Consider the following 26,997-nt stretch of genomic DNA (forward strand, 5'->3'; position numbering starts at 1 on the left):
GATTCGTCGACATTTCCAATGTGACTTATCATTTGTAGGTGTGGACTAGAGGTATTTTTGTGATAAGTTTTAAAGCATGAAGTTTCTAACCGTAATTGAAAATATTGAATACATTTTTTCAACTAACATCAAGTGATCCCGACTTAATGAATTTATCTCCAAAGCCGTCACATTTCATACTTGCTATCTCCGATTATCCTATACTATAGAACTATTACAAGCTATGACACATAACACTAAATCAATAAAGTGACCCTTATCTAAAAGCCTTGTTTAGTAAGTAGTTTGGACTGTCTACTGGAAATCGATTATTTTGGAGCTCCACTATTCAATCCTAGTTTTAATGGAGAAGCTGGGAAAGACCTTACTTATTTAATTATAGGCCTAGTCTGAGACGCTTGGGATTCTGTTTGGGCACGATAGAAATTCTAAACTTTCAGAATCTGCTGAAAGCTAGTTCCCATATTATCTGAACTTCGAAAGGTGAATATTTATGGGCCATAGAAATACACAATTGTTTTTGCCATCGACTTCAGGTAAACGATATAAGTGATATTTTTAATGAGAAGATATAATAATAGCGCAACCCTGGTACAGAAGTAAATTATGATCCTGAAATAAAACTACGTTTATAGGGAAAAGTTAATACAAAACAACAAATAGGTACCTACGTGAATGATTATGAAACCGCAGCGATGTCATTTAAATTGTAGACATGCCTATTAAATACCAAACCTTCACAAATGGCGAAAACAACAAAGTATGTGAACACTCCTTAAATTCCTCAAGTGAATATGTGAAAAATTTCAACGATCCCGAAATTAATTTCGATCAAGTAATGGTTTCATGTAAACATGAAGTTTGTAATTAACGTAATTATTTTAAAGATCACGAATTCTAAGCGATCCACAGTTTACCGAACAAGGTACGTTGGCAGCCATATTCCAATTAAAATTCATACCCGCTTAGTCATGGTACTGTCGCAATGCCAACTGAACTAAAAATCGAATCTGCCTTTGTGATAAATGCAAGTAGTATTTATGAGAGTATTTTTCAAAAGCAAACAGTTTCTTAATAGTTTGAAAAAAGAATGGGCGGCGCACACGCCGACCGTTACGAGGTAGGGACGAGCAGCTGTGCTCGCACCTGCCGTTTAACAGCTGAGCGCTAAGGAACTGGCGCATTATTTAGTTCCGATAAGGACAATTGAAGACCGAGGGGAACTCGAAACGAAGACGTATTTTGTTTGCCTTACACTTGTAACTGTACATGTAGATATTCTAAGTTTTGTTGTCTTGTTTAATAAAGTTATATTATTTAAAATCAGATACAGTGACAACTAACCTTTTGAATAAGATTTGAATTTACCGAAAATAAAGACATTTGGCGACCTTTCCTGCCTAAATAAACACGAAAATACTCGAAATGGTACATAAAGCCCTGTGTTAAAGTATGCAGGTCGGCCATACGTGGCTATATGCCGATGTGCGAACACTGGACAAAGGCTTGCGACCTTCGACATTCCGCACGTGGAATTCAGAGTGATCCTTGGCCGATAGCACTTCGGTAAATTGCGGTCATGCCACACTGAATGCCTGAATTGAACGTTATATTTCAAAACTTCGTCAATAATTGGTCCTATACCTTGCATAGCGACGGAATAAAAAGTTAATTGAATCCGACACAGCAGAAAATATTTAGGTTCTTTGTCTTTTTATTTTAGTTTTAGAGTTACTTTTTTCTGTCTTTTAATGAGTGTTTAGTCTGAATGTTGTTTGTTTTCACGACGAAGAAGCACTTGTAGTAATAACAATTTTTGATGAGGTCCTTAGCCCTGCTGGTGACTCCAAATAAAAGACACAATAAAATCAAAAAAAGTTTCAGGAGAGGCAATTTTTTACCACCGGAATATTTTTAGTCTACACAGGTAAAAGGTGTTCTTTGTGTAGAGACCATTTCTGACAGTAGAGTACAAAATTTCATATTGTATTTCACAATAAATAAAAGTAGGATGCATTACGTTAGTTGCCAAAGTATTGTTGATGTGGTTGAATTATTTCGTTATTTTACTGTTACAACAATTACACCTTGTTGTCTCAATTCGTGTTAATAGACGAATGTCAAATTGAGATCGTTAATTTTATAACCTGCATAATTTAACATAACATTATATTCTTGCTATTTTCCGAAATAAATGCTGTGCTAATTTGAAGTAGTCTGTAGGTATAATTCGGTATAAAACGTCAGTTGAGGTTCCTCGTCGACAAATTGGATTTCTTGAAAAACATTAATTGATTTTAATTGCACTCCAAAAACGGGTATAATTTAGGCGATCACCAAAAATATTTTTAAGACTCTAGGCTGAGGCACCAAATAAAATAAACAACTCCAAAAAAAATAAATTGACTTTATTAAAAGGGCACTAAAGTATATAATATTATGATCCAAAAAAAATAAAATAACATCAGAAAAATCGCAAATCTCGCACAAATATTATTTTTGGTTCCCAAAATGGATTAATGGTCACCAAATTCTATCCAACTAAAAGATTAATATTACTACCAAAATCAAAGTTAGTGACGAAAACGAATCGCTGCAAAACCGACTCCACGTAGTCTTGTCTGCCCTACCCCTAGAGTGCAATTCAAAACCGCGTAGGCGCGGAGGGGCGAGGCGGCCTGCGAGCTGAGGCGCAGGTAGTTTTTAAGGCTCGCCGCCGCGGCTGAGGCTGGCCGGCGAAGCCGGCCAGCAAGCCGAAGCTGCGGTGGTGAGCGTGAAAACCATCTGCGACGATAAGCTCGCATGGGACCGCCGGAGCCCCGCAGTGCCGGAGCCGTGACAGAAGCCATGCTTGCTGCATGTTGCGTGCTTACATTTTACTACTGAGTTACACACAAATTCATATAACAATAAATAAGCGACGTACGTTTGGTAACCCCAGTATATTAATTGGTATTTGGGAAATATTCTAGCGATCGTTAGCTTTTTTAGTCTAACAAAAATGACCAAATTAGGAGTCATGGTATTACATAATTGGTAACATCTAAGTAGTGACAATATATAATATTTGGTCTAAAGTGTATTTTAAAGGCGTCCATATATTTTTTTAGTAGTCGATAATACGAAAAAATGGTTTTACCTAATAATATTTTTGGAAACGTTATTTGGTGACCATTTATCCATTTTGGTAACCGTTTAGAATTTTTTTGGTAGTAAAATAGGTACTTTTTTGGGTGGTGTTTAAACACAAGCCTCCAAAAACCTCAATTCTATGTCATCGCCAATTTTCATGATAAAAATTGCCCGTCACGTTTTTCCTCAAGTGACTCGAAAGTAATAAAATTCTTATTACCTATTCGTTACTATCTGATGTCCTTTTTGAACGGTTCCAAAGATGCAGTCTGCAGTTCACATTGCATGTTTTGGAAAGTATCAACTATTTCCCTCTTGTTCCTTGCTTAGATTTCGGCGACAAAGCTCAATGTCTCAGCTAGGAATCACGCACCATCAGGTTTGACTATAACTCCAAACATTACGTAATAAACTGGATTTATTCCACAAACTTCCTTACATAAATGACTTTAATTGTTTTCCAGAATAATTAACTTCTCCATTAGGTTTAAGTATCGTCATTATTAGACGGCGGAGCTTGATCAATATAGGCAATTTCTTCGTTCGCCCGATCCTTCCTTCGCTATCTATTGAGATATTTTTTTCACAAAGTTTTAACTTTCTGTTACAGATCATATTCACAGGTTGTGCCCTGCTATTTTCAGAACGCTCCCGTACCTACAAGTATGATAAGGATACCACATGATTGAATCTTTGAAGAAGAAAAATGGAGGAAGCCATCTCGTTGCTTCCGCAATTTTTGCGACGTGCCCCGAAAGGGGAAAATACGTCATATCACAGCTATAATATTCATATGCGAATAACTACATGTATGTTGGGTGTGTCCTGAAAGCAATAACGCAGTATGAACCTGTATTGCAACATTGTATTGAGAAGGTGAACGTCCAAGGTGAACGTACAAAGCTATACTCAATATATTTCATGGCTACGGGGTCGTAAAGACCTGGCTGATGTCAAGGCCGTGTCCTTCCTGGAACTCCTGGGTCACATGAAGGCTCGATCGATCCATAATTTACCTTTGACACACACGATAATATGTTTTTAAAGATGATAACTTCGCAATAACGTCTACTCGTAGCTTTTGGATCCATTTTTACTTCAATTTCGGAAACTTTGGAAGTCGCAGTTTTCCGCGATTCTGAGAAGCTGTATTGAACTTACTTGGCTCGTTAAGCGGATTATTATAAGACAACTTATCAATAAGTTGTTAAATTGAAAGCTTGTTTTTGATTGATGTCAAGCATTTCTTCTTTGGTAAAGATCTAGTCGTAATAAGAAATATTATGAAGACACTATTATTCGGAGGTAATCTTGCTTTGATTCCTTCGGGGTATTTAAGATGCTTCTTAGAGATGGGAATGGGAGTTCCAAGTATAATTAGCAGCACGCGTCCAAATGCTCTCATGGTTCATTGAGGACTTACAGAGACCAATACGAACAGGGCATGTGTTCGTTTAAGATGGTACGCAATTAACGTTAATTAGGGAATCGTTGGAGCCTTCACGATTACCGTCGATCATTTGTTTCTAAGAGACGCCCCTTATCTCCTAAACAATTCAAATGTTTATGGCTTTCATTTATGACTGATCGAAATTGATTTGTCTGTTGTCAGATTGTTTCAGCAATTTCAAAGAATGACATGTGTATTTTGCTCTTTGTTTGTATGAAACGAAGTGTTTTGACTGGTTTTCTGCGTATTTAAAGAAAGTTTAGGTTAAGTCTCTGCATAAAAAGTTTCAAGAAAACAAGAAGTACCTAGGTGCCTAGACATAGGAAGAACATTTTTGCGCACGGAAAAAGGACTCAGCATTTTAGCAAAAATCTTTTTTTTGCCGTCTCGAGCCTTGTAACCTGGTTTTTCATCCTTTACGAAATAAGCTAGTGTTCTTTCTTGTCTTGTTATAAAATGTTACTCCCAACTCTTTTCTACGTTGTCCCACGACAATTTTTTTTTTTAATTTGAATACGGCCTTCAAACCCTTAATTTATTTATTAAAGAAAATATATTAGTTAGAACGTAGGTTTGTAAGGTTTATTCAAGAAGGTAATTGATGTCATGTGAGTCATAGGACGTAATTCCCAACCGGTACATTACCTTGGTCAGACGGGTTCAATAAAAGCCGAAACATGTCACTATAAAATATTTTTTTATAATGTGTATTAAAATTATTTAAGAATGGCCTTATTTTAGGTTTAATCTGTTGATATTCTTTGAATAATGTTACTGTAATCTTTATAATTAATTTTATTTTAATCAGTGGTCATTTCTATGAAAAAAAAACCTAGGTAAGACCTAGGCAATGTAATGAAATAGCTAAATTAAACAGATATATTTGATTCACATTTTATTCTACAAATCAATAAAATCTTTGACCGGAAAATAAACAACGGAATAGGAACAATATTACAGAAACAAATTGAGGAAACCGTAATACATGTTTTTTTTATAATTACAAAAACAAATAACTCGTTACAAAATATTTGACGTGATTAAGCACGCGCAATGTCGTGCGATGGTTACCTGCTGAATTAATTAACATAAATATTGATATAATTACTACTTACAGCTGCTGGACACATGGCATTCATTCAGAACACACTGGTAGATTATCCAGGATTCCAATTCAATCATAGTGGAAGCGGTCATTTTCGACACAAATCAAATCGCACACAGTCAATAAATCCAAAGTCAAGTCTTATTCCAACAAAATATATCACTGCATCTCTATTCACGTTAAAAGCTAAATATTTTCAGTCAATGTTTTCAATTTGTAAATAGAACGCGCGGTTTACAACACAGAACGTTGTTTTGATAGGTATCGCCCACATAGGATCGCGAGCTGAATGATTTGATTGGACCTTCGAGCCATATCGGCCCGCCCGACAGGAACCCGGAAATTGAGTGCAGTGTTGCCACTTTATTTGTTGATCTCCCAGCACCCTGAAGTTGCTGTCAAAAGTCAAACTATTAAAAATCTAACATTTAGTACTGTATTACAGTAACATTTTGGTTAGCCAAAATTTTAACGTTTTATGATTATGTTGACAGAAAATATCTTTGGTAGGCGAATTAAATTGACATGGTTACATTTTTAGTTTTTCATGCTGAATATTTTTGGTCAGTTTAAGTTCTTTTTTCTTAAGTTTCATTCATTTTCATTACGAGTAACTGTTTGAATAAATATCAAACCGTTAAAACAAACCACTTCCAATTTTTCAAAGACCCTGAAATGAATAAACTACCATCAGTACAGCAGAAACTTTTATCTTGGCAACATTTTATCATAGACATCGCGCTGTGACATAGAAGTCCGTAGCAAGGGAAATTATTTATACCAAATCGATTATACTCGACTCGATTCGAGTTGAGATGAAAATACCATGAATGAATATATATTTCTTTTCTCGAAGAAGGCAAGTAATTTTGCTGTTTATTTTTCGTCAGTATATTATTACTAATCAAAGCCATAGATTTATTTCTACTATATCTCAGTTGAATGTATGTATTGGATACAAATTGGAACAAAAAGTGGTCTGTGAATGTAATGATTGGCAATCTAAATGATTAAAAGATGTTAAGTAGTGAAATATTTTTTTCATAAAAAGAAACCCTTCATGAAGTAAACGTAACTCGAAACGGTTTTATAATATTTTTACTGCTTAAGACTAGCCATGGCATTGCACGAGGACTTTCAACATGTAAAAAAATATGAATAATAATTGATAAAAATGTCCAGTTAGATGTAAACAGTTTCTTAACGATACACGAGACGAGAAACGAAGATAAGAAGTATTTATTATCTAAGATAAGAAGTATTTATTTATTCGTATCGATAAATCCGATTAGCCTCGAGTTAACTTTTTGCAACCTGTACAACACTATACAACCAGCTGTCAGACAGAACGATCAGTCTGTTTTGTTTTTGGTTTTTACAAGTGCTGCGTGCAGTAGAAAGTGGTGTTTATTTGTAAATATTGTAAAATTGTAAATACAAATATTTTTGGTGTTTCTGTCATCTGATTTGTGATAACATTGAAAGTGAAAGTGTTTTATGGAAATACAACTCGTTATAAAGAAGATTTGCGTTTCCAAAGGTGAGTTATTTTTACGAACGATGATCAAACACCTGTCGTAGCGTACGTAATTTCTATGCAAATGCAATTCATTGTTTAAAAATAGTTTCATTATAATTTCGTAATAAGTTCAAATCTGTTTTGTCTGGAACGTGGGCCAGTTGCGCTGTTTCGTGTAACCTTGAGTGAGCGAAGTGGAGTGTCATCGTCTAATTCGGCCTTATGCTTATGCCCTACAAGTATTTATAAGGCAACGTAAATACTTCGGGTATGTACTTATAGAGAAAACGACTATTCGCACTGCTCACGTGTTACAAAACGTTTTCATTTGTAGTGAGAACATCCTTTTGTTTGTAATTGAAATGATTGAACTGAATAAATACTTATTGATATTCAATTAGTAAGTTGATCGCTAATTAAATCAAGATTTTATTGCTGTAGAATAGGTGTCATTAGTGAGACCACGAACAAGAGTTCACACCTTCATAAACAAGTAGAATGTCATTATATTTCACCTCCTTGCTGAATTTATCAGTGTAGAACTAAGTAGAGTGCTAGATGATTTTCTATGTTGATCTATAGTTCAGTATTTAATGATACTAATTAAGTTCCATATTAACATCTCGTAGCCTCTATATTTTCAGTATTACAAAACCTAAGTAGTTATGGTTTTGAAACTGTTTTTTAGACTCAACATTCATTATTATTGAGAAACTAACTATAGCAGTTGCACAACTTCAATATTACACATGTAATCCTAAAAGCTATTGTTATAGTGCTCAAGCAAGTAAATAATAAATCAACAATAGTATTTATTGCTATTTAATCATACCTTTACAGAATAGCATAAATTCTATCAAGTTTCTGTCCTGACTAGTAACTTATCCCCTTGTATGCCGGTGCGTAGATATACATGAGACATAATTGATTTTCTATTGTTCTCTAATTAGTAGCATTTAAGAGTGTAATACATTATATTGGTACTCTGCAGTAAGTATACAGTTTAAATACAGACTCTTGTACTTATTTCCGTTCCTTTAAAAAGTCACAATAGCGTTTGAAATCCTAAATCTTTTTTGATAACTGTAGAATTTTTCAATACATGATGGCATAATAACTACAAACAAAAAAAAATATTTACAGGTTCTGTAAACAGCCAGTTGTAGATAATGATAAGAACTGTTATCAGCCAATGGTTCAATGCGTCATACTATAGCATCACTCACCTGCTTTGCAAAAAAAAGTCATACATACCATTGATAAGATTGTCTAAACATGAATAACATTATCATTTACTTTTGTGTTTCAATTTCAAGTAATTGTTCATTGATAGATTACAGGTTTTTTACAAAGGCTGGTTAACAATGGAGGGAGGTTGTTCCCTGTTTACAAAGGCTGTTACATATTAGTTTTATATACATTTCTTTATTAAAATGTATTACACTGAACAGAGATAAATATCCTTTTCAGAGAATGCTTACTTGATCGCTAAGCTTCTCTAGAGATGTCCGTTTATTTCTTATACAGTGCTTGATGTTTTCCAGCAGTTTTACCCGCAACCTGCAGAACTTGTTCCCATATCAAGATAAAATACAGCCCATATTACTCGCGAATAGTGTAGCTACCTAAAAATGAACGAATTTTTCCAATCTTTTCAGTAGTTTTAGAGCCTTTAGGGTACAAAAAAAAATTTTAAGCTTTATTATATTGGTATGGAAGTAAATATAGATGTCCAAGATGTACTGTATTTTGAAGGTAGTCCTTGATATGGTTAAGCTTACATCAGAAACACATTTATATTACAAACACTGGTAGGTATGTTTTAGAGTAAGCAAACATAACAGCAGCATACTTAAATACAATGTTTTTATGTCCATATCAAATAAAAGGTACATGTTTACCTGCGTTAGTCATCTTTATTTATATTCTTCAGATTCAGAGAACATTAAATAAGGAGATAAAAACAACAAATTCATATTTCTATCTATTCTTATCTTTTTGTGAATGAATAACAATAAACAAATGATATAAATCTTTTTTTTTTTCTACAATAAATTCATAAATATAATTTTGACATCTATACATATAACATTAACCACATATTACCTTTTAAGGTACTTTTCATCAATGTATATCATTCCAATTTCCTCCTGCTGACACTACCAATTATTAATGAGTGACACAGCGCTTGACTCCTCACGAAATCAAAGGGAAATCCAGTGACTGACAAGTTACTAAGTGCTCAACCTTAGGTAAACGTGAAACTTTTGAAAGGAAGGATATTCCCTTTGCCCAGTCAAGTGTCTTCGATCAAGCCTTCCTCGATAAATGGTCTATCTTACACAGATTTTTTTTTCAAATCCCCTGTAATTCCTGAGATTAGCAACTTCAAGTAAGCAAACAAACTCTTCAGCTGTATAATACTAGTAGATTAATTCAAACAAAAGAAAATCTGTAGTTAGACCGATTAGTGTAACTACCCACTTGCAGCTTCTTTTTTAAATTCATGTATCTACCTACGTACAATCTTTCATACACGTCTGACGTCAAAATATCTCGTCATAAAGACGTCTGGCGATATCCTGAGTGTCAGAAGATATTTTTTCAAATACTATATTTGAACACTCTTTGTCATCGATTTTATCATATTTATTTTTACCATTTTTGTTGTAAACAAAACACGCTTGAAAGATGGCATGTATTATGGATGCAAACATGCAGTAGAAAGAAACAAGAAAAGTATGTCTACCCTCTAAAAATATAGCTTGAATGTACACTTAATTTTTTTGCGAATCCTTGGAATTTTCCTCAGGTTATTGCTAATTGCTAGAAATCGGGAAATAAACGACGCGATACGATAAGCATTATAATAGCTCTTGTTAATCGAATGATTAGATAATTTTATAATACATAATAATTGATAATAGGCTTTATCTATCACGTTTTTCGTCACCAGTCTAAACTCCTTCATGACTCAGTAACCACCAGTAACTTAAAATAAGGTCATAGGAACCAACGCATCAACATTTTTGATAACGATATCAAAAATGTTGATTAATATTGAATGATTAAACATGAATGGGTTAGTTTCTAATCCCCAACTGCACAAATTTGATGCCTCCTTAGATCCTCGAATGGGGCGCATGTCTCTAAAGTTTTTCCACTTAAAAAAGAGGTACATACAATAATAAGCTCCTTTTGGAAAAGGAAGTTTTGGAAGGTCTTAGACCCCGAAAAAGAGAGTCCATGAACCAAGTCCGCAAAATAAAAGATTCTACGAATGAGGCAGCTTTCGTCACTGCACAATAATTGCACATGTATCTAAAACCAAATGAGTAAGTACTTCTTACTTGTTCGTTAAAGAAATGAAAGTCCTCATGTAGCTCCAAGGTCTTTCCATTAAGAGCAATCAACTTGGACCGTCATCCACGAAAAAAGATAAATTCAATTAATGTAAATTAAATTAAATTCCATGGGTATTGAGTGATAGTATTTTTTTGGGAGTTGATGACATAACTTCTAAAATTGAACCGTGTACTTCCCAAGGAGGACAAGAAGAGTTAAAATTGAAATATAAGTAATTTCTTGTTAACTGACGTGTTTGTATTGTTAGAAGTTAATACAGTTACAACTGCCGCATACCAGAACCTAATACAATACCACTTTCTCTCATGCCTTGCCATGTGTAGAAATACGATTGGGCTCGCAATAACCATCGGGTGCTTACAAAAACTCATTGCGAAAGTAGTTCGTATTGATTTGATGTTGCTTTAGGTGATGGCCAACCTGTACCGAAACCTGTCGCTCCAAAATTGTGGAACTGCATTTACCGTGCAGTGTGTATGGCCAGATTGCGTTCTTCGAAGCCAGCCTCTGAACTATAGCAAGTTTGATCAGTATTGGCAATAATATTCAGCACCGGTATGAGATTAAACAATCTTTAGCAAAAGAAGAATAAAAAACTAATAAATTGTATTCGTATAAACCAAAATCAATAAAATACTTATCCAATATACCTTATTTAATTTTTTGTATATTAGATTGTCAATTTATGTTGTCAAATTAGCAAATAAGGTCTCTTTTCGCTTGAGACACAGGTTTAACCTAGTTCAAGCAATTATAATGTTAGCACATATGTTTAGATTTTAAGAAATAATGTTGTTTAATGTGAACTTCGATAAATGAATAAATGATTTGATTTGATTTGATTTGATTTGACCTTTGACTCACTCAAGTCTTCGACAAGCAGGACTCTAATGACATTCAGCCGTGATAAGTCATGCATAATGAGGCCAAAGATTCCTTCCGCGCCATCGACCAGAACCTTAGCTTCAAGTACCAAGAATATCTCTAACTTATCCATACCTAAGATTGTTCTAGATTGTATGCGTTTTACCAATATGATGCCACTATTGTACTGTGAGAAAATGAGTACATAATGCGTGTGAATATATCATAAAAAAATCGAGAAAGTGTTGAATGTTGGTACCGATAAAGAATCCAATAAAACACAAGTGCGATTGAATGCCTCGATGACATCGAAACATCTGAAAGTCATGATGGGTATTGATGAAAAAAATATGATGAATGTTGGCAGAGCGCCAGGGTTTAAAGATACATAGGTACTTCCTAGCTAAGTGATACAGTCATTACTGAGTGAGGTCTCCGAGTTTTCTCAAGCATTCCTTTTAAGTTTCTTATTTAAAACGAAATTAACGTAGATCTATTGGACATCGGACATTGCATTTTATTTGTAGAGGTTCGTAATGGACACCATAAAAGTTTTTTATAGTCAGTAGCTCCATTTCATTTTAGAAGGATTCTCTTTTCGTTCTTTGTACACTCACGGAGAATTCATCGACCCTCAAACATTCATTTGGCAAGGTTGAATTTTTGTAAAGCAATTTGCTTACGCACACTAAAAATCAATACATACTGCTAAGCTTATTAAACATTGCTGCGAGGTAATTAGCCAAAAGGTTCATTGTTCTCTGTTTCATTATGATTTTATTTAAAATACAATTTTAAGATTATTCACAAAATAGTTCTTAAAAGCCCACGCAAGAGCGGAAACTAAATTTATTCGGATGGAACCACGGACCGGTCTAAAAATAAAGGACTAAAACGCAGACAATAAAAACATCGCAGTCATTACACGGTGGACACGCAACAGATCCCGAAGGATAAAAATAAGCCCAAACTTGAACCACGTGTGGTTGTCCTGAAGGGAAACTTTCCATTCCCACAAAGATGGGTGGCGTTACTGAAGCTCGACGTCAATCATATGCAGTGCATGAATATTCAAGTAACCGCAGCACCATAAACAGTAATATTCCCTTTGTAACTACAATATTCAATGTCATCATGAATGGGTTGAACGGTTATGAATCTGCTTGTGACGTACCCCAAGATACACACGTCATCAGGTTATTGTATCATGTTATATGAGAGCAAGTCCCTACTACGACGTCATAATGTAATAACCCTGTGGTATTACAGATTTATTCGTTTCAAAATGGATTCAAAACAAATCTAACCTTGTCCACCTAGAATCGAGGCCTGCTAGTTAGTTACTAACATTTTTTATAAGATATTCAGAATATGCAATTTGAAACCAGACAGTATTGAAATACCTTGAAAAACAGAATAACGTGAAGTATCAAGTATGTCTAGGATTTCCCGTCAAACCACTTACTTACATAACTTATGTAAAATGTGCTAATTTTCACTACAGCCACATTCTTAGCGCTTCAGTGTTAATTAAGTAAACAAAAGCGCTGAGAACTGCCAGATTGCTCAATTTGGGAAATATATCGCTTTCAGTTTGTAATTAGTAAATCTGACCTCCGTGTTTCCTTTTTTATTGCTTTGTTATTGTTTTTTTTCGTTCAAGGAAGTCGATGCTGTTTCGTTTCCTTATGTTTTGATACGTTGAATCGAATACAAACATGAGTCACGGCTAGGTCTCTTGTCAGTTTGTTTCATTTTGCTCTCTTATCTACAGTATGCTAGGTATTTGTGTCATTAGACTTTAATTGATAAGCCTTATGATTAAATCGTGCGGATTAAGCCAAAAGGTCAATCTAAAATTGGTTTGTTACTGATGGAACGACTGTATGTACACTTGCATGTAAAACATATTTTTTATGTTCTCTAAATTAGTCTAAATTACCATTCCTGTTAACATCTCCTTATTAGGCATTAGGATCATTATCTAGTTCGAAATCAGCTACAATACAAAGCGTTGATTCCTACGCTAAGATTTAGTCGGGATCTACTTTTATGGCCAATCAGTGTAGACTGATGTAGGTGTCGTTTAGTGTAGGATGTATGATTGTATGGACAATAATATCTATACATATAATAAATCTGTAAAAAAACTGTGTCTGTACATTGAATATATTAAAAAAATAATAATTGGGTGGGGTTTAGAAAAAGTAATGGAGCACAAATCCAAAAAAAAAAAATTGTCTGTATGTCTGTATGTCTGTATGTCTGTATGTCTGTTTGTTTGTACACGCTAATCTTCGGAACTACTGAACGGATTTCAATGATTTTTTCTTTGTTGTATCAGTATTAAGCCTGGTCAACATATAGGCTATAATTTATCTTCGAAACTTGAAGACCTGATGCAGAACACCAACAGACCAACAAAACTATAAGAGATACAAAAATGGTGCCATAGCAAAAATTGTTTCATGTGATGAGCATTTTCAGCTGAGATAATAAATTTGAAGATCTGGAACACCTGATGTGGAACCCCAAGAGCCCAGCTTCTCTGTACCATATACAGGTATGACGTTTTAGCAAAAGTTGTTCAATTTGATAAGCACTTTCTATTGACTTATACAAATTGAAGATCTAAAACACCTGATGTGGAAGTCCAGGGGCCCAGCTAGACTATAGCATATAGAGGTATGATGTTTCAGCAAAAGTTGTTCAATCTGATAAGCACTCTCTGTTGACTTATAAAAATTGAAGATGTAAAACACCTGATGTGGAACCCTAGGTGCCCAGCTAGACTATAGCATACAAAAGTATGACGTTTTAGCAAAAGTGGTTCAATCTGATAAGCACTCTCTATTGACGAATAAACATCGAAGATCTGGAACACCTGATGTGGAACTTCAAGAGCAATACTACACTGTCTTAAAATGTATAGAAATGAATGTTATGAAATAGGTATGGTGAATTAAAAAAAGTAATTAGTCCGTCTTTTAGATAACCCTAAAATAATGGGCACGTATTTTTTCTTTTCTTCTTCTCACAAACAAATAATAATGAAGATATAACACGCTTGAATTTTGTTTTAAGTCATGCTTAGTACAAGTTTTACTTACCTAGACGTGGCGTTACGAGCCCCCACTCTCCGAATTTGTTGCGTTATATCTCATTATTATTTTGTATGTCTCTTCCAGACCGACCACCGACCGACCAGACAGAGTTCCGAATTTTCGGCAGGAAAACGTGGGGCCGAAGCCAACACGCTGAAGCCCTTTTGAGACAACTTTAATGAAATGGTGACACAAAACCGACGATTATCCCTTTATACACTATAGGAATGTACCCAAGGACTATCCCCGTTTCAGTGCTAAACTATTGCTAACTATGGATGAAAACTACTTGGGCTATTGTGATGGGATGCTAATGGACTAGGAATGGGGAAACTAAGCGAACTAAGGATACCTGCCGATGACAATGTATTAGATACATGTAAAAATAGCAGGTGGAGACTCGGACTCAGACCCCACGGCAACAGGGACATCATGAACGACTGAAGGGCGAGGATACCTCGGCGGATTTTAAACGCAGATTACGCGCTCCCTGTGGGTCACTTACCACGAGGCACCTATCCTCCGAGCAGGGCTACTTACCCTGCTCCAGCGACTCCACTCTGGACGGCCAAGCCAAGCCAGAGGCGTGAGACCTACCACCGTCATGGTTCACTCCGACCGGCCGGAGATTGGGGACAGTATACTCTCCTTGGAGGACTCAGTATATATAGCCCCGCGGGGTCGCTACTCCCCGTCATCAGCCTCAGATGTCCTGCGGTGCTTATATATCATTATTATTGTCGTTATTATCTCAAGAGCCTTTGTCCCAATTATGTTAGGGTCGACTTCCAGTCACAATGCAACTGAGTACCAGTGTTTTACAAGGAGCGACTGCCCATCTGACCTCCACAACCCGGTTACCCGCTCAACCCAACACCCCTTGGTAAAACTGGTCAGACTTACTGGCTTCTGACTACCTATAACGACTGCCAAGAATGTTCAATGACAGCCGGAACCTACAGTTTAAAATCCCCTCCAAATAACGGTCATTGGTATCCAAAATGTACGTAGAAAGAAAATACGAACTTAGAAAATTTGCATTGGCAGGTACTTGCCAAGACAAAGACGCACGCTCATACTTGAGAGATTGGTTCTCTACCCACTAAACCACCACGACTTCCACTAAGTCATCACGACTTTGTCATCTCAGTAACATTTAATGTTTTTTTACGTAATTAATACGTGTAATATTTTTGCCACACACATCTTAAATGCGGACTAATTAGAATCACTACTTTTATCCCTATGGTCACGTCTATTGCTGTTCAGTTCTCAGCGTTTAGGTAGTCTGCTGTGCTTTTGCCGTTGAAGTACAAAAATTAAATTTATGGTACGTTTCTGTTGTAATGGCTATGCGTATTCCGTTGTTTTCAAGTCATCATCCTCCGAGCCTTTTCCCAACTATGTTGGGGTCGGCTTCCAGTCTAACCGGATTCAGCTGAGTACCAGTGCTTTACAAGAAGCGACTGCCTATCTGACCTCCTCAACCCAGTTACCCAGGCAACCCGATACCCCTTGATTAGACTGGTGTCGTCAACCGTCGTGCCCGTTGTTTTCAAGTCAACGGGCCCTTAAAATTCTATATCAGACGATCTTTGATTTTGCTGACCCCGTAGTCGCTGGCATAAGGGACAGGGTCCGCGTACGAAGTCGCGGGCAGAAGCTAGTATTATAATAAGTATCACTAACATGTTTATCTTCATTCAGAATTAACCTGACCTCTGTTTGACTGCGGCAAATTAAAAGCAATTTACTGAGTTTGACCAAAAATGAACGACTAGGTCTGATGGCGTCGCAAATTATTATATTGACGAAATATGTAAATGAATTCCACTACAAACGTCACGAAACGTAATTGACAAACAATAGTACTCCAGTAGAGATTGATCACAGATGCGATAAATGAACGTTAGCGTGCATTTACCTGCTCGATTAGTTATTCTAATTAGGCTTGTTGTTCGATACCGTCACATGTAAATAAACAACAGACGCCGTATCACAAAGACCTTCGTCTTATTGACTTCTAAAACGTCGCATATCCAAGAACACATACATAATTAACTGGACCAAGAGAACTGGCAATTTAAATCTATTTAAAACCTTGTGTAGGTGGTGCTACGTTTCATTATGGCTCACGACGATATTTCTGGTCTCAATTCGTCATTTTCGGTGCTGGCAAGTCTTGCTGTAAACACTGTTTTTTGTCCAATAAATAACTAAATATTATTTGACTCGTACTTTAATGTGCATGTGGTTTGCGCAGTTGGCTTGTTGGCAGGCGAGGTACTATCGATTTGCGTTCAAAACCTACGAGGACTTTATATTTTGGTGACTTTGTGACCGTTTTCCTTTTTAACGATTTAGATTTGAAGAACTACTTTTGTTTCAGGGTAGGTAAGCCGGGATGGTGATGGAAGCCGACCCTATAGCTGGTAAACATAATGATGGTAAATATCTCCCTCTCTTCTTAATAAATTTTCAATTCCTTCTCGAAGTTTCTGAATGCATAATTGAGGTCTGTAATTGAATGACGCCGAGATCTTTATGACTTTCAGAAAATGTTTCATGGATCACTTACTGCAATAACGCTAGAACTATTCAGACTTCGTGGAACTCAGTTCGCTATATGTTCTCATTAACATAATTTTGCTACAAATATGTAAATACGTGATTGATTTCATGATTTTAAAAGCATTTGAAACAGAAGCATTTAGATCTATACGTACGTAGATCTTGAAACATATTTAAGCCTTGTTCAGTTGTCGTTGACCGTGGCGCGCTAAATATCGTGTTGCGTTAATTAAACTATCTCGTGTTATGTTCTGCTATATTTATACTGGATTTAATTGCAATAACATGTGTCAGACGGGTATCACGTCCCGCTTGACGCCTATCGTTCTAATTTTTTCTACTTTTTGTTCACAAGTCGTTGTCCCAAATTTCGTCTGCTTGATGCCTCGCTATAAATACTGGGCACGTCATTGTTTTATCTCAATGTCTGGCTTAAGTTATGGACAGATCAACGATTTAGTCGCCTAAATGGAACATGTTTATGACAACAATAGAAGATTGTCATACAATATCGCCGCTCTAGACAACAATTCGATTTTATCAATTCCAATATGAGTGTCGTTAGCGTTGTTCCTAGTTTTGTTATTAGATAGAAACTTGATAAGAATATTTTTCTCGCGCGTGGAATGTGTCAATAAATCTATTTCTGATTTTACAGAAACACGAGGATTATTTTCTATACCTTTGTCTTTTCTGAGAAGGTTAATTTGCGGAATTATTTTTCTAACCAACACATCGAATCAAAAAATACGTATTCGGATATAAAACTTAACGCCCCGGAAACCCTGCCGGCCGTAAACAGGAATAATTCACAGATCACCCAATTTGCGGGAACGGGAACAAAATCTGGACACAGTACAGCCAGACATATGGTTGCTTTGATCTTTAAATCGTGATTTGTAGCCCTAGTTGGCGCCTTAAAAATAGTTCTTCGAACTTCGTAAAGCCGGATAATGCTAGATAGATAGCTTTGGAAGTATTTGGAACACTGACGAATTCTCTTGCAATGATTACATTGATCTTCAATCACATTTAGCAAGTTTGTAGTAGGAATTTTCTACACAATGCGTTCAATCTCGACAACTATCTAACAATTGTGAATAACAAGCTTCATGACATGATTCACCATGCATATTGAAAATAGTGTTTTCTTTAACGTAGACACTGGCGATCTTGGGAACTCATTTATCTGATAGCAAATCTCTCGCGTCATATTCGTGACGAAATTGACGAATTCTGTTATTTTGTAACGTTCGATGGATCCAGAGCAGCCGTAAATACTCAAAAATGAAAATGTGCAAATTGCATTGTAAATTGAAACAACGATTTACCAAGATTCAATGTAGCGTAACTTTATCCGATGACTTTGAATGGCCGGCATTATTCAGATTGGCCATTGATGTTGTCAATCGAGTCGTACGGTCTTGCTCCGTCGCTTCCATTGTGTACAACTTTTATTTGCATATAATCAGAAACATCGCTGTGTGACGCCACTGACGAATTAATTTCGGTTCTGGTGAATAATGCATATTTTTGGATTGTGTATATTTTAACTTTATTGGGATTCAAAAGTTTGAGTCTCTCAGAGTACCTAATCTTTCTGAAATTCCAAAGATGATATGTTTTGCAAATGATCCTTTCGGTGTAGCTTGGTCGATCAGTCTTTCTATCGTCACAGGCTTTAGCTAGCTCATCACGGTGAAACCTTGGCATTTTCCTATATGGTTTGAATGTCAAGTTGCTTCTTCTCTCTTGTAAGTCTTATTTAATCTTCTCTGCGTTGGAAGTAAGAATTAAACAAGTGTTTAGAATAAATCGTTATTGGTATACCATTTTTTGCAACTATTTTATAGGACAATTTCGACGGGTGCGGCAAAAACAGGAAACTCTTACAACATTTAGGTCAACCAAAACCCTAGCCATTCATAAATTAATGTCCCCAAATACGGCCATAGTGTCTCCAGTTGAAGGACTGACCGCAATCAAGCGTATTAAATTGTTATCCAACCTATCCATTGTTCGTGACACACTTCCCTACAGAGGCATACTAAGGACTCACAATAAGCAGGCCAGACCCGATTTGACATTTGTGTGAAAGCCATTGCTCGCTGTAATCATTTCTGAAATGAGTTTATGGTCTTCTAAAACGCAATGGTTACTGTATTAATGTCAGGTCAAGTTAAGGCTCGTAATCTCATATTAGTCCAGTTAGTAAAGATACATTCGACGTGACTTTCCACAGGTAAGCTTCGATAAAATTATCCTCGAAGCACTAATCAAAGTGCCACAAAAATATTGCGGGTTTTTTCGTTTACAATGAATTCTATGGTTTATTCAATGAGACGAATTGATATATATTTTCCGTCCCTATAGGATAAAATTCAATAGGTCATTAGTAGTGCAAGGAGTGCAGTCATAGCATTTAATTTTTCTAATTCACTCAAGGTTTCACCCAAAAAAAGCTTATTGGTATACCCCAGAATCGTAAACAAAATGAGTGGAGAGTCAAGTATGTATTCTTAAGTTGCAATTGCATAAGCCGGTATTCAGACCACACGTGCCATATAGAAACTCGGACATTCTCAAAATAAACTCATCATATACGCACAAACTAAAATTTAGATTATGAATCAGTACTTTCTGTTATAAATAGTAGTTTGTGATGCGTTACTTTATCACGGTTTGTCTTTTCAGAGAGAGTGCACGGCGCAGCGCTGAAAGCGCGGGCGGGTGGTGACGTCATAACTCCCGAGCGCTCTGTTGGAACCCTCGACCTCAACATGTCGTTCACGGCACCTTCCAACCTGGTGCTCACACCTGCACCCGAATGTAAGTTGTTGATAGATCTATCGGTTTATTGAAAGGGAATTTCAACTAAAACAAACATCAGATGATCCCTTTGTGAGAGATACATCGTCTAGGGAAGACTGCCAATATGCAGTAACTAGCAAAAGCAGCTGAGTTAATTGGCGTATGAAGAGGAATACCTATAAAGAGATTATGATAGTTGAAGAAGCTTTTATATGTATTTCTTATATCCACCCACATCAGCTCAAACCTCCGCATGAAACAAAATAATGACATTTCGTTTTTCTACCAGGTCGAAAGCTTTCCCGTGGAATCTCCCGCGCGACAGACAACGAGGGTCTCGTGTGGGCATTACGCAACAACACAGAGCCTGAACCTAACACGATCAATTCAGATCACATACTCTTGCTCCCAGATATATCAGTCTACCCACCTGATTTTCGGTAAGCGTAACTGTATTATTATTACTTGCAAAGACTCAGGATACTTCCATTTACTCTTGTACTAAATGCAGATTGCCTTTATGTTATTTTTAACGCAAGGCCGAAGAGGCATGTTCAATAAAAACATGACATGACAGCCCATCATTCGCGCCCTAAATTAGGACCACTCTGCATGCCATTGTTTTGATTAAACCAAATGGATTTCCGCAAACCAATGTTCGGTTTGATTAATCGCTTCGACGGGGTTGTTTCTATAAATCGTATGAACATCCATTTGCCGAATTTTAGCTTTGAAATATGAACATGACTGGCGAGACTGGAAAAAAAGACAAGCGTTTGCCCTAAGCATGCCATCGCTCTTGACATTTAGCATTTTTGGATTGATGCCCTTTAAATTAGTCACGAATGACAAATATAGGTGTTAGCCCGTAAACTTGTATGTACGTTCGTGGTGCGTACTCTCGGTCGGCAGCTAGCCAATGTTGACGAGCGTTGCACACGCAACCGAACAGTTTGCGACTGCCGTTGAACTTTCTGTTATTGTTTACCGTTCTTTAACCTTTTCGTGTTTCGGAGACATGAATTCGACATTGGCCACATTGATTTTAGCGTAGGGGAATGGAGGTAATATGTGAAATTGAATACCTGGTTTCTCATGGTTGCTTGAGGAAAAACATATTGAATGTGCGGCAGGTGCCGATAAGCATCAGTCAAGTAGAATAGGAAAATATTATTTTAAGAACATGTTATGTTACAATGTATTGTTTGCTATGATAAAGTTAATACCTAAGCATTTGACCATAACCCTGAAACATTGTTAACAAACTAACCTCACAATGAGGTTAGACGTAAAAGGAATGCGTTCTTCTTTAGCTGACTTGACCTTGTCCCTTTCCAGAACGTTCCTAGAAAAGGACCTTCTAGAGACAGCTACTCTAGTGACCCTAGAGTCAGCTAACATACTGAACTGGTGGCGCCATGGCCGAGTGCCCGGGGCTCCCCGGCTTCTGCCTCTGGCAACCTCAGGCGATGGCAATTGTTTGCCGCACGCAGCTTCGCTCGCGGCGTATGGCTTCCATGACAGACTGCTCGCTTTGAGGACTAAAGTCCAGGCTTTGTTGTCCGGAGAGGGTGGTGAAGTACTTACAAGTGAGTTAATGTTGTTATATTTGGTTTAAATTAATCATAATCTTTTGTGGGCAACGCTGGTTCTATCTTTAATTCAATGTTTATTCAGAGCTCTCTTATCCATTGGAAACAGGGCACCACAATAGCACCCTCCACAGACGCTGTCGGGACCCCTATATGGGATCCTTTCTTTCCCGTATCTCTTTTTGCTTTCTGGTTTCGTGTGTAACTATAGTTCGGCCATTCAGAGAATGCGTTCCTGACACGTCGCGATTGAACTGACGACGTAACTTTGCAATGGCGTTGCAGTTACGATAAAAATATTTTTGCTGGTTGTTTACCGTTTTAACAATTGAGGAGCATTAAAACAACATTATTATATCAATAATCAATGAATGTTATAATTTTGTGCCAAACTGAGTGTCAAATAACTTGGTAAACAATATTTTTCTAAATCTATACTGCGCTATTACAAGGTTATGTCAGCGGTTTATATTTTGTAGTGCTGTGCTAAAAATAACAGGCAAGTATCGTAATCTGTTCTTATACAGTTATAATATAAAATAATACGTTTTGATTTTCTTTTTAAGAATTGGAAAATAATGGACTATAAGACTTAATTATAACGTTTATGAAATATAAAAATAAAACTATGACCAAACCGCATTTTTATACTTAGATTAAAAATGGTAACCCCAAATGGCGTTATGGGCCGCCATTTTGTGACGCTAAAACAGTCGTCCGTTGTCGTTTCGTGCGCATAGACCACGTTTTTCAAGTGTTTTCGATCTGTTTTTATTTGATTACCCGGCTTTTGTTAGACCGAGATATCAGGATTGATTCTGTTATTGATAATAATATAATTATACATGTAGGCGAAGATGATGATGAAGACACCACCTCCTCAAGCAAATCGGAGTCTGATTAATATTCTGTTCGCACATTCAATTCAATGTACTTGTAACAAAGAATAAATAAAACAATTTTATTATATGAATATTACCTTTTTTTGGTTTCCACTTAAATAACTAAAATATAAAACAAATGATTCCGCCAATTTAAAACGAAAATAATCTTAAAATAATGCGGCGGTTCATTTTGAAGGAACGGTAACGAACTCAGTGTTATGTTGTGCCCATCACTAGTCGTGACTAACTGATAGGTGTCAGGAACGCATTCTCTGAACGGCCGAAGTATAGAAAGGCCTTTTTGCTGTCAGTACTCAAAGCCCCTAGGAACACAGACATGTATAGACTTATAACTAGATCTAAGTATATCGAAAATTTCCCTTCTAGACGCAATAAAACGCCGTTGGCGCTGGTCAGAAAGCATATCCCTCCGCTCAGCCGGGCTAACTCCCTCGGAAGCGGAATGGGAACACGAATGGGCGCAGTGCGTGACGGCCGCGTCGCCGGAGCCCGCGCGAGCCACGCCGGCCGCGGCGCCACATTACGCAGCTCTGGAACATTTGCATGTGTTCGCTTTGGCACATGTCATGAGGAGACCTGTTATTGTGTTCGCTGATGTCGCTTTGAGGGTAAGTGTTTTGGGTCTTGGTTCAAATGGGAGATTTAGTGGTATGATTTGAAGACATAATCAACATCTGCTCTCTAGCTGAAAATCATAATTTGAAACCTCTTGTTACTAAATATATAGTTTGATACTAAACTACAGCCTAGTCAGCCTTATCAGAATCTTAAAAGGATGAGGACGATCTTGAAGTCCAGATTATCTCTCAGATATTTAATGCGAGCATCAGCATCTTGGTTAACTCTCATCTGCATTTTCAATGCTATAACAAATTTCAACTTAAAAACTGTCGAAAACCATCATCAATATGCCTCATTTTCCCAAATTTTCTATTGCAGGATTTCCGCGGCGACCCAATAGCACCGATCCCATTCGGCGGCGTGTACTTACCTCTAGAGTTATCCCCGGACGCCTGCAGCAAGACGCCCATACTCCTAGCGTATGATGCAGGGCACTTCTCCGCCTTAGTGCCCTGCGAACCTTTGCCCACTGATGGCGCGAGAGTGCCCTTGGAAGATAGCGCTGGTAACCCTATGCCTATCAGGTCAGTTTATATTTTTTGATGCAATTAAACGAACGAACAAGTAATACATATTACAATTTATAAGTTAATAAAAAAATATATACCTATGTACCAATAATCCGAGTTCAGTTTCCACGTCTGTTATATGTATACCTGTCTTCCCCAAGGACCTCTCTGGTGCAATCCACATAAAATCCTTTCAGTAACTTACGAATACTTGATCTTAGAGGCAAAGAAACGTTAATCTTATGGCACATTCTGATGCCTCTGCTCATTTCCTGTCTCACCAAAATGTGACTTCCACTTCCAGATTCAACGTAGACCCCGGCGAAGACTTCAGATGGGACGTAGAACCCGATCAGAAGACGATCAACAATATTCTACCCGACGAATACCAACGCTCTTCCATGCTAGCCGCGTACTTAGACCTCGAGCGAATCGAGTGCATCTCCCTTAACCAACCGCCTGAGGAACTCCGAAGATCCTTGGACGCCCTTTCGACCAAAAGTTCCAAACAAATGAATTCTGTAGCCAAACAGTTCGGAAGTATTGGTCGGTCTATGAGCAGTAAGTTGAAGAAGAATTTCGGTTCGATGGCGAAATTGACTGGCAAGAGTAGTGGGAGTCATAGCAATCCTGAGGAGAGTTTGATGAGAACGCAGTCGACTTGTGAAGTTTTGTGCTGCCGGGTGTTGGCAGCCAGAGCGCCCGTGCAAGAGGAGATGGTCAAAAATTATCTCAATGAGGCTTGGATCGGGTAAGCTTCTTGTTATTTTATATTGATTTTTAGCGGGATTTCCTTGAGAATAATTTAATTCAGCTATGAGGACATTCTATAATAATGACAACTACATATTTTATACATATTTCTAAACAGTAAACAATATGAATAAATATGAATATTACGATTGTTCTCTTACATTCCTCGCAGCTTTTTAATCTATTTATATATCGGAAAAATATAAAAAAAAAACTAAAGAGAAATACCTTATTTGTAGGTGACGACGATAAAAAAAAATGCATCGTAATTCGACATCTAAAAATTTCAGGTACACCGCCGAAAAGAACCGCAAAGAACAGCCAGTAGGGCCAAGCCAGCCCCGCTACGGCACTGGCCGGTCACAGTTCTATGCCGAAGCCGAACGACCGGCACACGATGCTGCCCGAGCGGCCACCAGCACATCACATAAGAGCGCTCGAGCCCCGGCTGACAGAACATTGTACCTCAGCCGCTCGACCTTCTACGACGACCGTCCCCCCTCCCCCAAGCCCTGCCGAGCCCCTCTCTGCATGTACTACGGCAGTGCCGCCAATGGCGACTACTGCTCCCGATGCTCACGACTACAGTGACCACCAAAAGTGATATAAACTTTACGTGACGTAAGTAAAGTGAAGCTATTTTTATTTCTTTAAATATCGAACGGGGTTCTGAATTTAAAATTTGAAATTATAGCAATTCTAATTTTATTTTTTTATTCAAACGATATTTTTTGATGCCCATTGTCGTCTCCCATACTAACATGAAGTTAGGTTACGTTAAGTTTAGCGTTAACTTTCGAATTAGGCTTATTACTTTATTCATTAAAAAGTAATAATATCGTTTGCATGGGTGATATTTTTTTATTGTTACTTAGATTTAGTAAGTCACCTTTGTGTTTGCCCCACCATTATTAATAATGCATAATAAGTAAGTGAGCACAGATGATATCTGTGATTTATTATATAATTATATCATGTTACTGTCATTATCAGAATAACCAACCATGGGCGTATTAAGGTTCATAACTGTAATACTTAAAAAAACAACTTAGTAATATCTGGCGAGGACAACCATTAAACTGTCCTAGAGTTCTTCCCTACAATAACAACGATATAAAAGCAACTTAAATATTCACTCCCTTAACATGGAATACGCCTGTGGTCTGAATGATCTATGCGACTGTTATATTATCAAGTGCCAAAAAGTGGCTTCTAAACGTATTTTACAAAAGTATTTGGAGGAAGTAAATGTCTATGAGTGTTTAAGTAACAAATTGTGTTCAAAATTCAGTGCCAGGTTGAAACGGGAAGTAAATTTTGGACAATACGGCGACTTTAACGCGATCCATACATTTATTTGAATAAATATAGTATTTAATAATATGGCAAGTGTAAAACAGGGTCAGATCTGTTTAGACACTGACGTGTATACCTTTAAATTATGTTGCCTTTATAATCGTGTCTTCTCGCATTGAAAAATGTACCATGAGTATTTTTATTATATTTTAAATTGAAAATTATATTTAGGGTGTAATTGTAATAAATGTTCAAATGTATTGGCGGCTATAGAGAGGATGATAAAATTATGATACTTAAAGATACTATGGAAAATATTTATCATACATAGAATGTACCATTATGAATGTTTATTATCATATAAAAGATATTATACCTACTGTAAGTGGGAACTGTTGCAGCATAAATTCTGACCATAGCCTTGTGGAATTGTGATTTAGAGGTTATGTACAAATAGAGACAAACAGATGTATATTTTTTCATTTAATCATCCGACTACCTCATTGATGCAGCAAGTTAGTGTTAAAAGTAAAGCCTATGACTGATTGAAATATTTTTGTGGAAAGGAGTGCTTCCAATGATGAAATACTTTTTATTACACACCTACAATTTAAAGGAGATTAAAAAAAACTTATTTTCTTTACCCAAGTTTTAATACTATTTCTCTGAATGGAATTTCAACTGAAGATAAATATGTAACATGTACCACTTTTAGTATCTCAATCAATCATAATTGCCTGGTAAACCTAGTTTGGACTCAGGGTAAAATTTCGATGCACTAAAAATTCCTAAGATAGTTATTGTATACAATCCAATATAAAATAAAAGTATCGAGCTTGGAGATTCTCTCCGTCCTTAATTTGCTGATTTAAGAAAAAAAAAATATTAAAGTTTGGTTTCACCAATATCAAAGTGGATCATAAACTAACATTTTGTAAATTTATCCTCAATGCGAGTTTAGGCAGCAGTGAAACCAAGCTTTTATTATTAAAAAATGATCTTCTAGTCCCGTATGATAGAATACTTAGTTGTTAATGTGATAGTTATAAGTGCAGTGATTACTGATGTTATAAAAGTAAATTATAAATCAGTTGCATAGTGTGATCATGTTGTTTGTTTTCACTCTAATTGTTAATTTTCAAACTTCTTCCCTTCTAATGCCTGTTGTTTAATAAATAAGTGTAAACCTATACATTTGTATAGCTTAATAGATCTGTGAAGTTGTAACAAGATTGTGAAGAATCATGACAAATATATAGTTTTTTCATATAAAATTGTACACATTAACTCATGTTGAAATCAGAGGTAATATTTTTTCATGTATTTAACAATATAGAGACAGCATATCATGTTTTGTAGTAATATAAATTGATATTACATATGCAAATTTAATTTTATT

General features: G+C 36.5%; 2 protein-coding genes across 4 annotated transcripts in view; one reads left to right on the top strand and one right to left on the bottom strand.

Annotated features, from left to right (window-relative positions):
• LOC124636899 (tumor necrosis factor, alpha-induced protein 8-like protein 2 A) overlaps window positions 1-6,007 on the bottom strand; it is a 51,648-nt gene extending 45,641 nt beyond the window's left edge. The window contains exon 1 of one of the 2 annotated variants that reach the window (XM_047173165.1): window positions 5,698-6,007. In XM_047173165.1, coding sequence (XP_047029121.1) covers window positions 5,698-5,779 — 82 coding nt within the window. In that variant the 5' untranslated portion in view covers window positions 5,780-6,007. The remainder of the gene's footprint in view (window positions 1-5,697) is intronic. The other variant, XM_047173166.1, reaches the window with a different exon arrangement.
• A 1,037-nt stretch (window positions 6,008-7,044) lies between these two features.
• Window positions 7,045-26,990, top strand: LOC124636940 (OTU domain-containing protein 7B-like). Of its 2 annotated transcripts, XM_047173228.1 has the most exons (9): window positions 7,059-7,227; window positions 16,930-16,987; window positions 19,806-19,940; window positions 20,212-20,362; window positions 21,261-21,511; window positions 22,786-23,027; window positions 23,359-23,564; window positions 23,854-24,300; window positions 24,593-26,990. In XM_047173228.1, exons 2-9 carry the CDS (start codon window positions 16,945-16,947, stop codon window positions 24,891-24,893), a joined length of 1,776 nt encoding a protein of 591 aa, XP_047029184.1. In that variant the 5' UTR covers window positions 7,059-7,227; window positions 16,930-16,944; the 3' UTR covers window positions 24,894-26,990. The 2 variants fall into 2 exon arrangements, with proteins under 2 accessions (XP_047029185.1, XP_047029184.1); XM_047173229.1 differs by lacking the exon at window positions 16,930-16,987 and having other exon boundaries at window positions 7,045-7,227.
• Window positions 26,991-26,997: the final 7 nt, after the last annotated feature.

Source organism: Helicoverpa zea, chromosome 15 (genome assembly GCF_022581195.2).
Source record: "Helicoverpa zea isolate HzStark_Cry1AcR chromosome 15, ilHelZeax1.1, whole genome shotgun sequence".
NCBI classification, from domain to species: domain Eukaryota; kingdom Metazoa; phylum Arthropoda; class Insecta; order Lepidoptera; family Noctuidae; genus Helicoverpa; species Helicoverpa zea.

What these genes read in the sequence shown, in the direction of transcription:
- LOC124636940 (XM_047173229.1), top strand. Translation starts at nt 7,185, where the DNA reads ATGGAAATACAACTCGTTATAAAGAAGATTTGCGTTTCCAAAG. An exon ending in GGTAACCCTATGCCTATCAG is followed by an intron (nt 23,565 to 23,853) that starts GTCAGTTTATAT and finishes TTCCACTTCCAG; the next exon opens with ATTCAACGTAGACCCCGGCG. An exon ending in CTCAATGAGGCTTGGATCGG is followed by an intron (nt 24,301 to 24,592) that starts GTAAGCTTCTTG and finishes TAAAAATTTCAG; the next exon opens with GTACACCGCCGAAAAGAACC.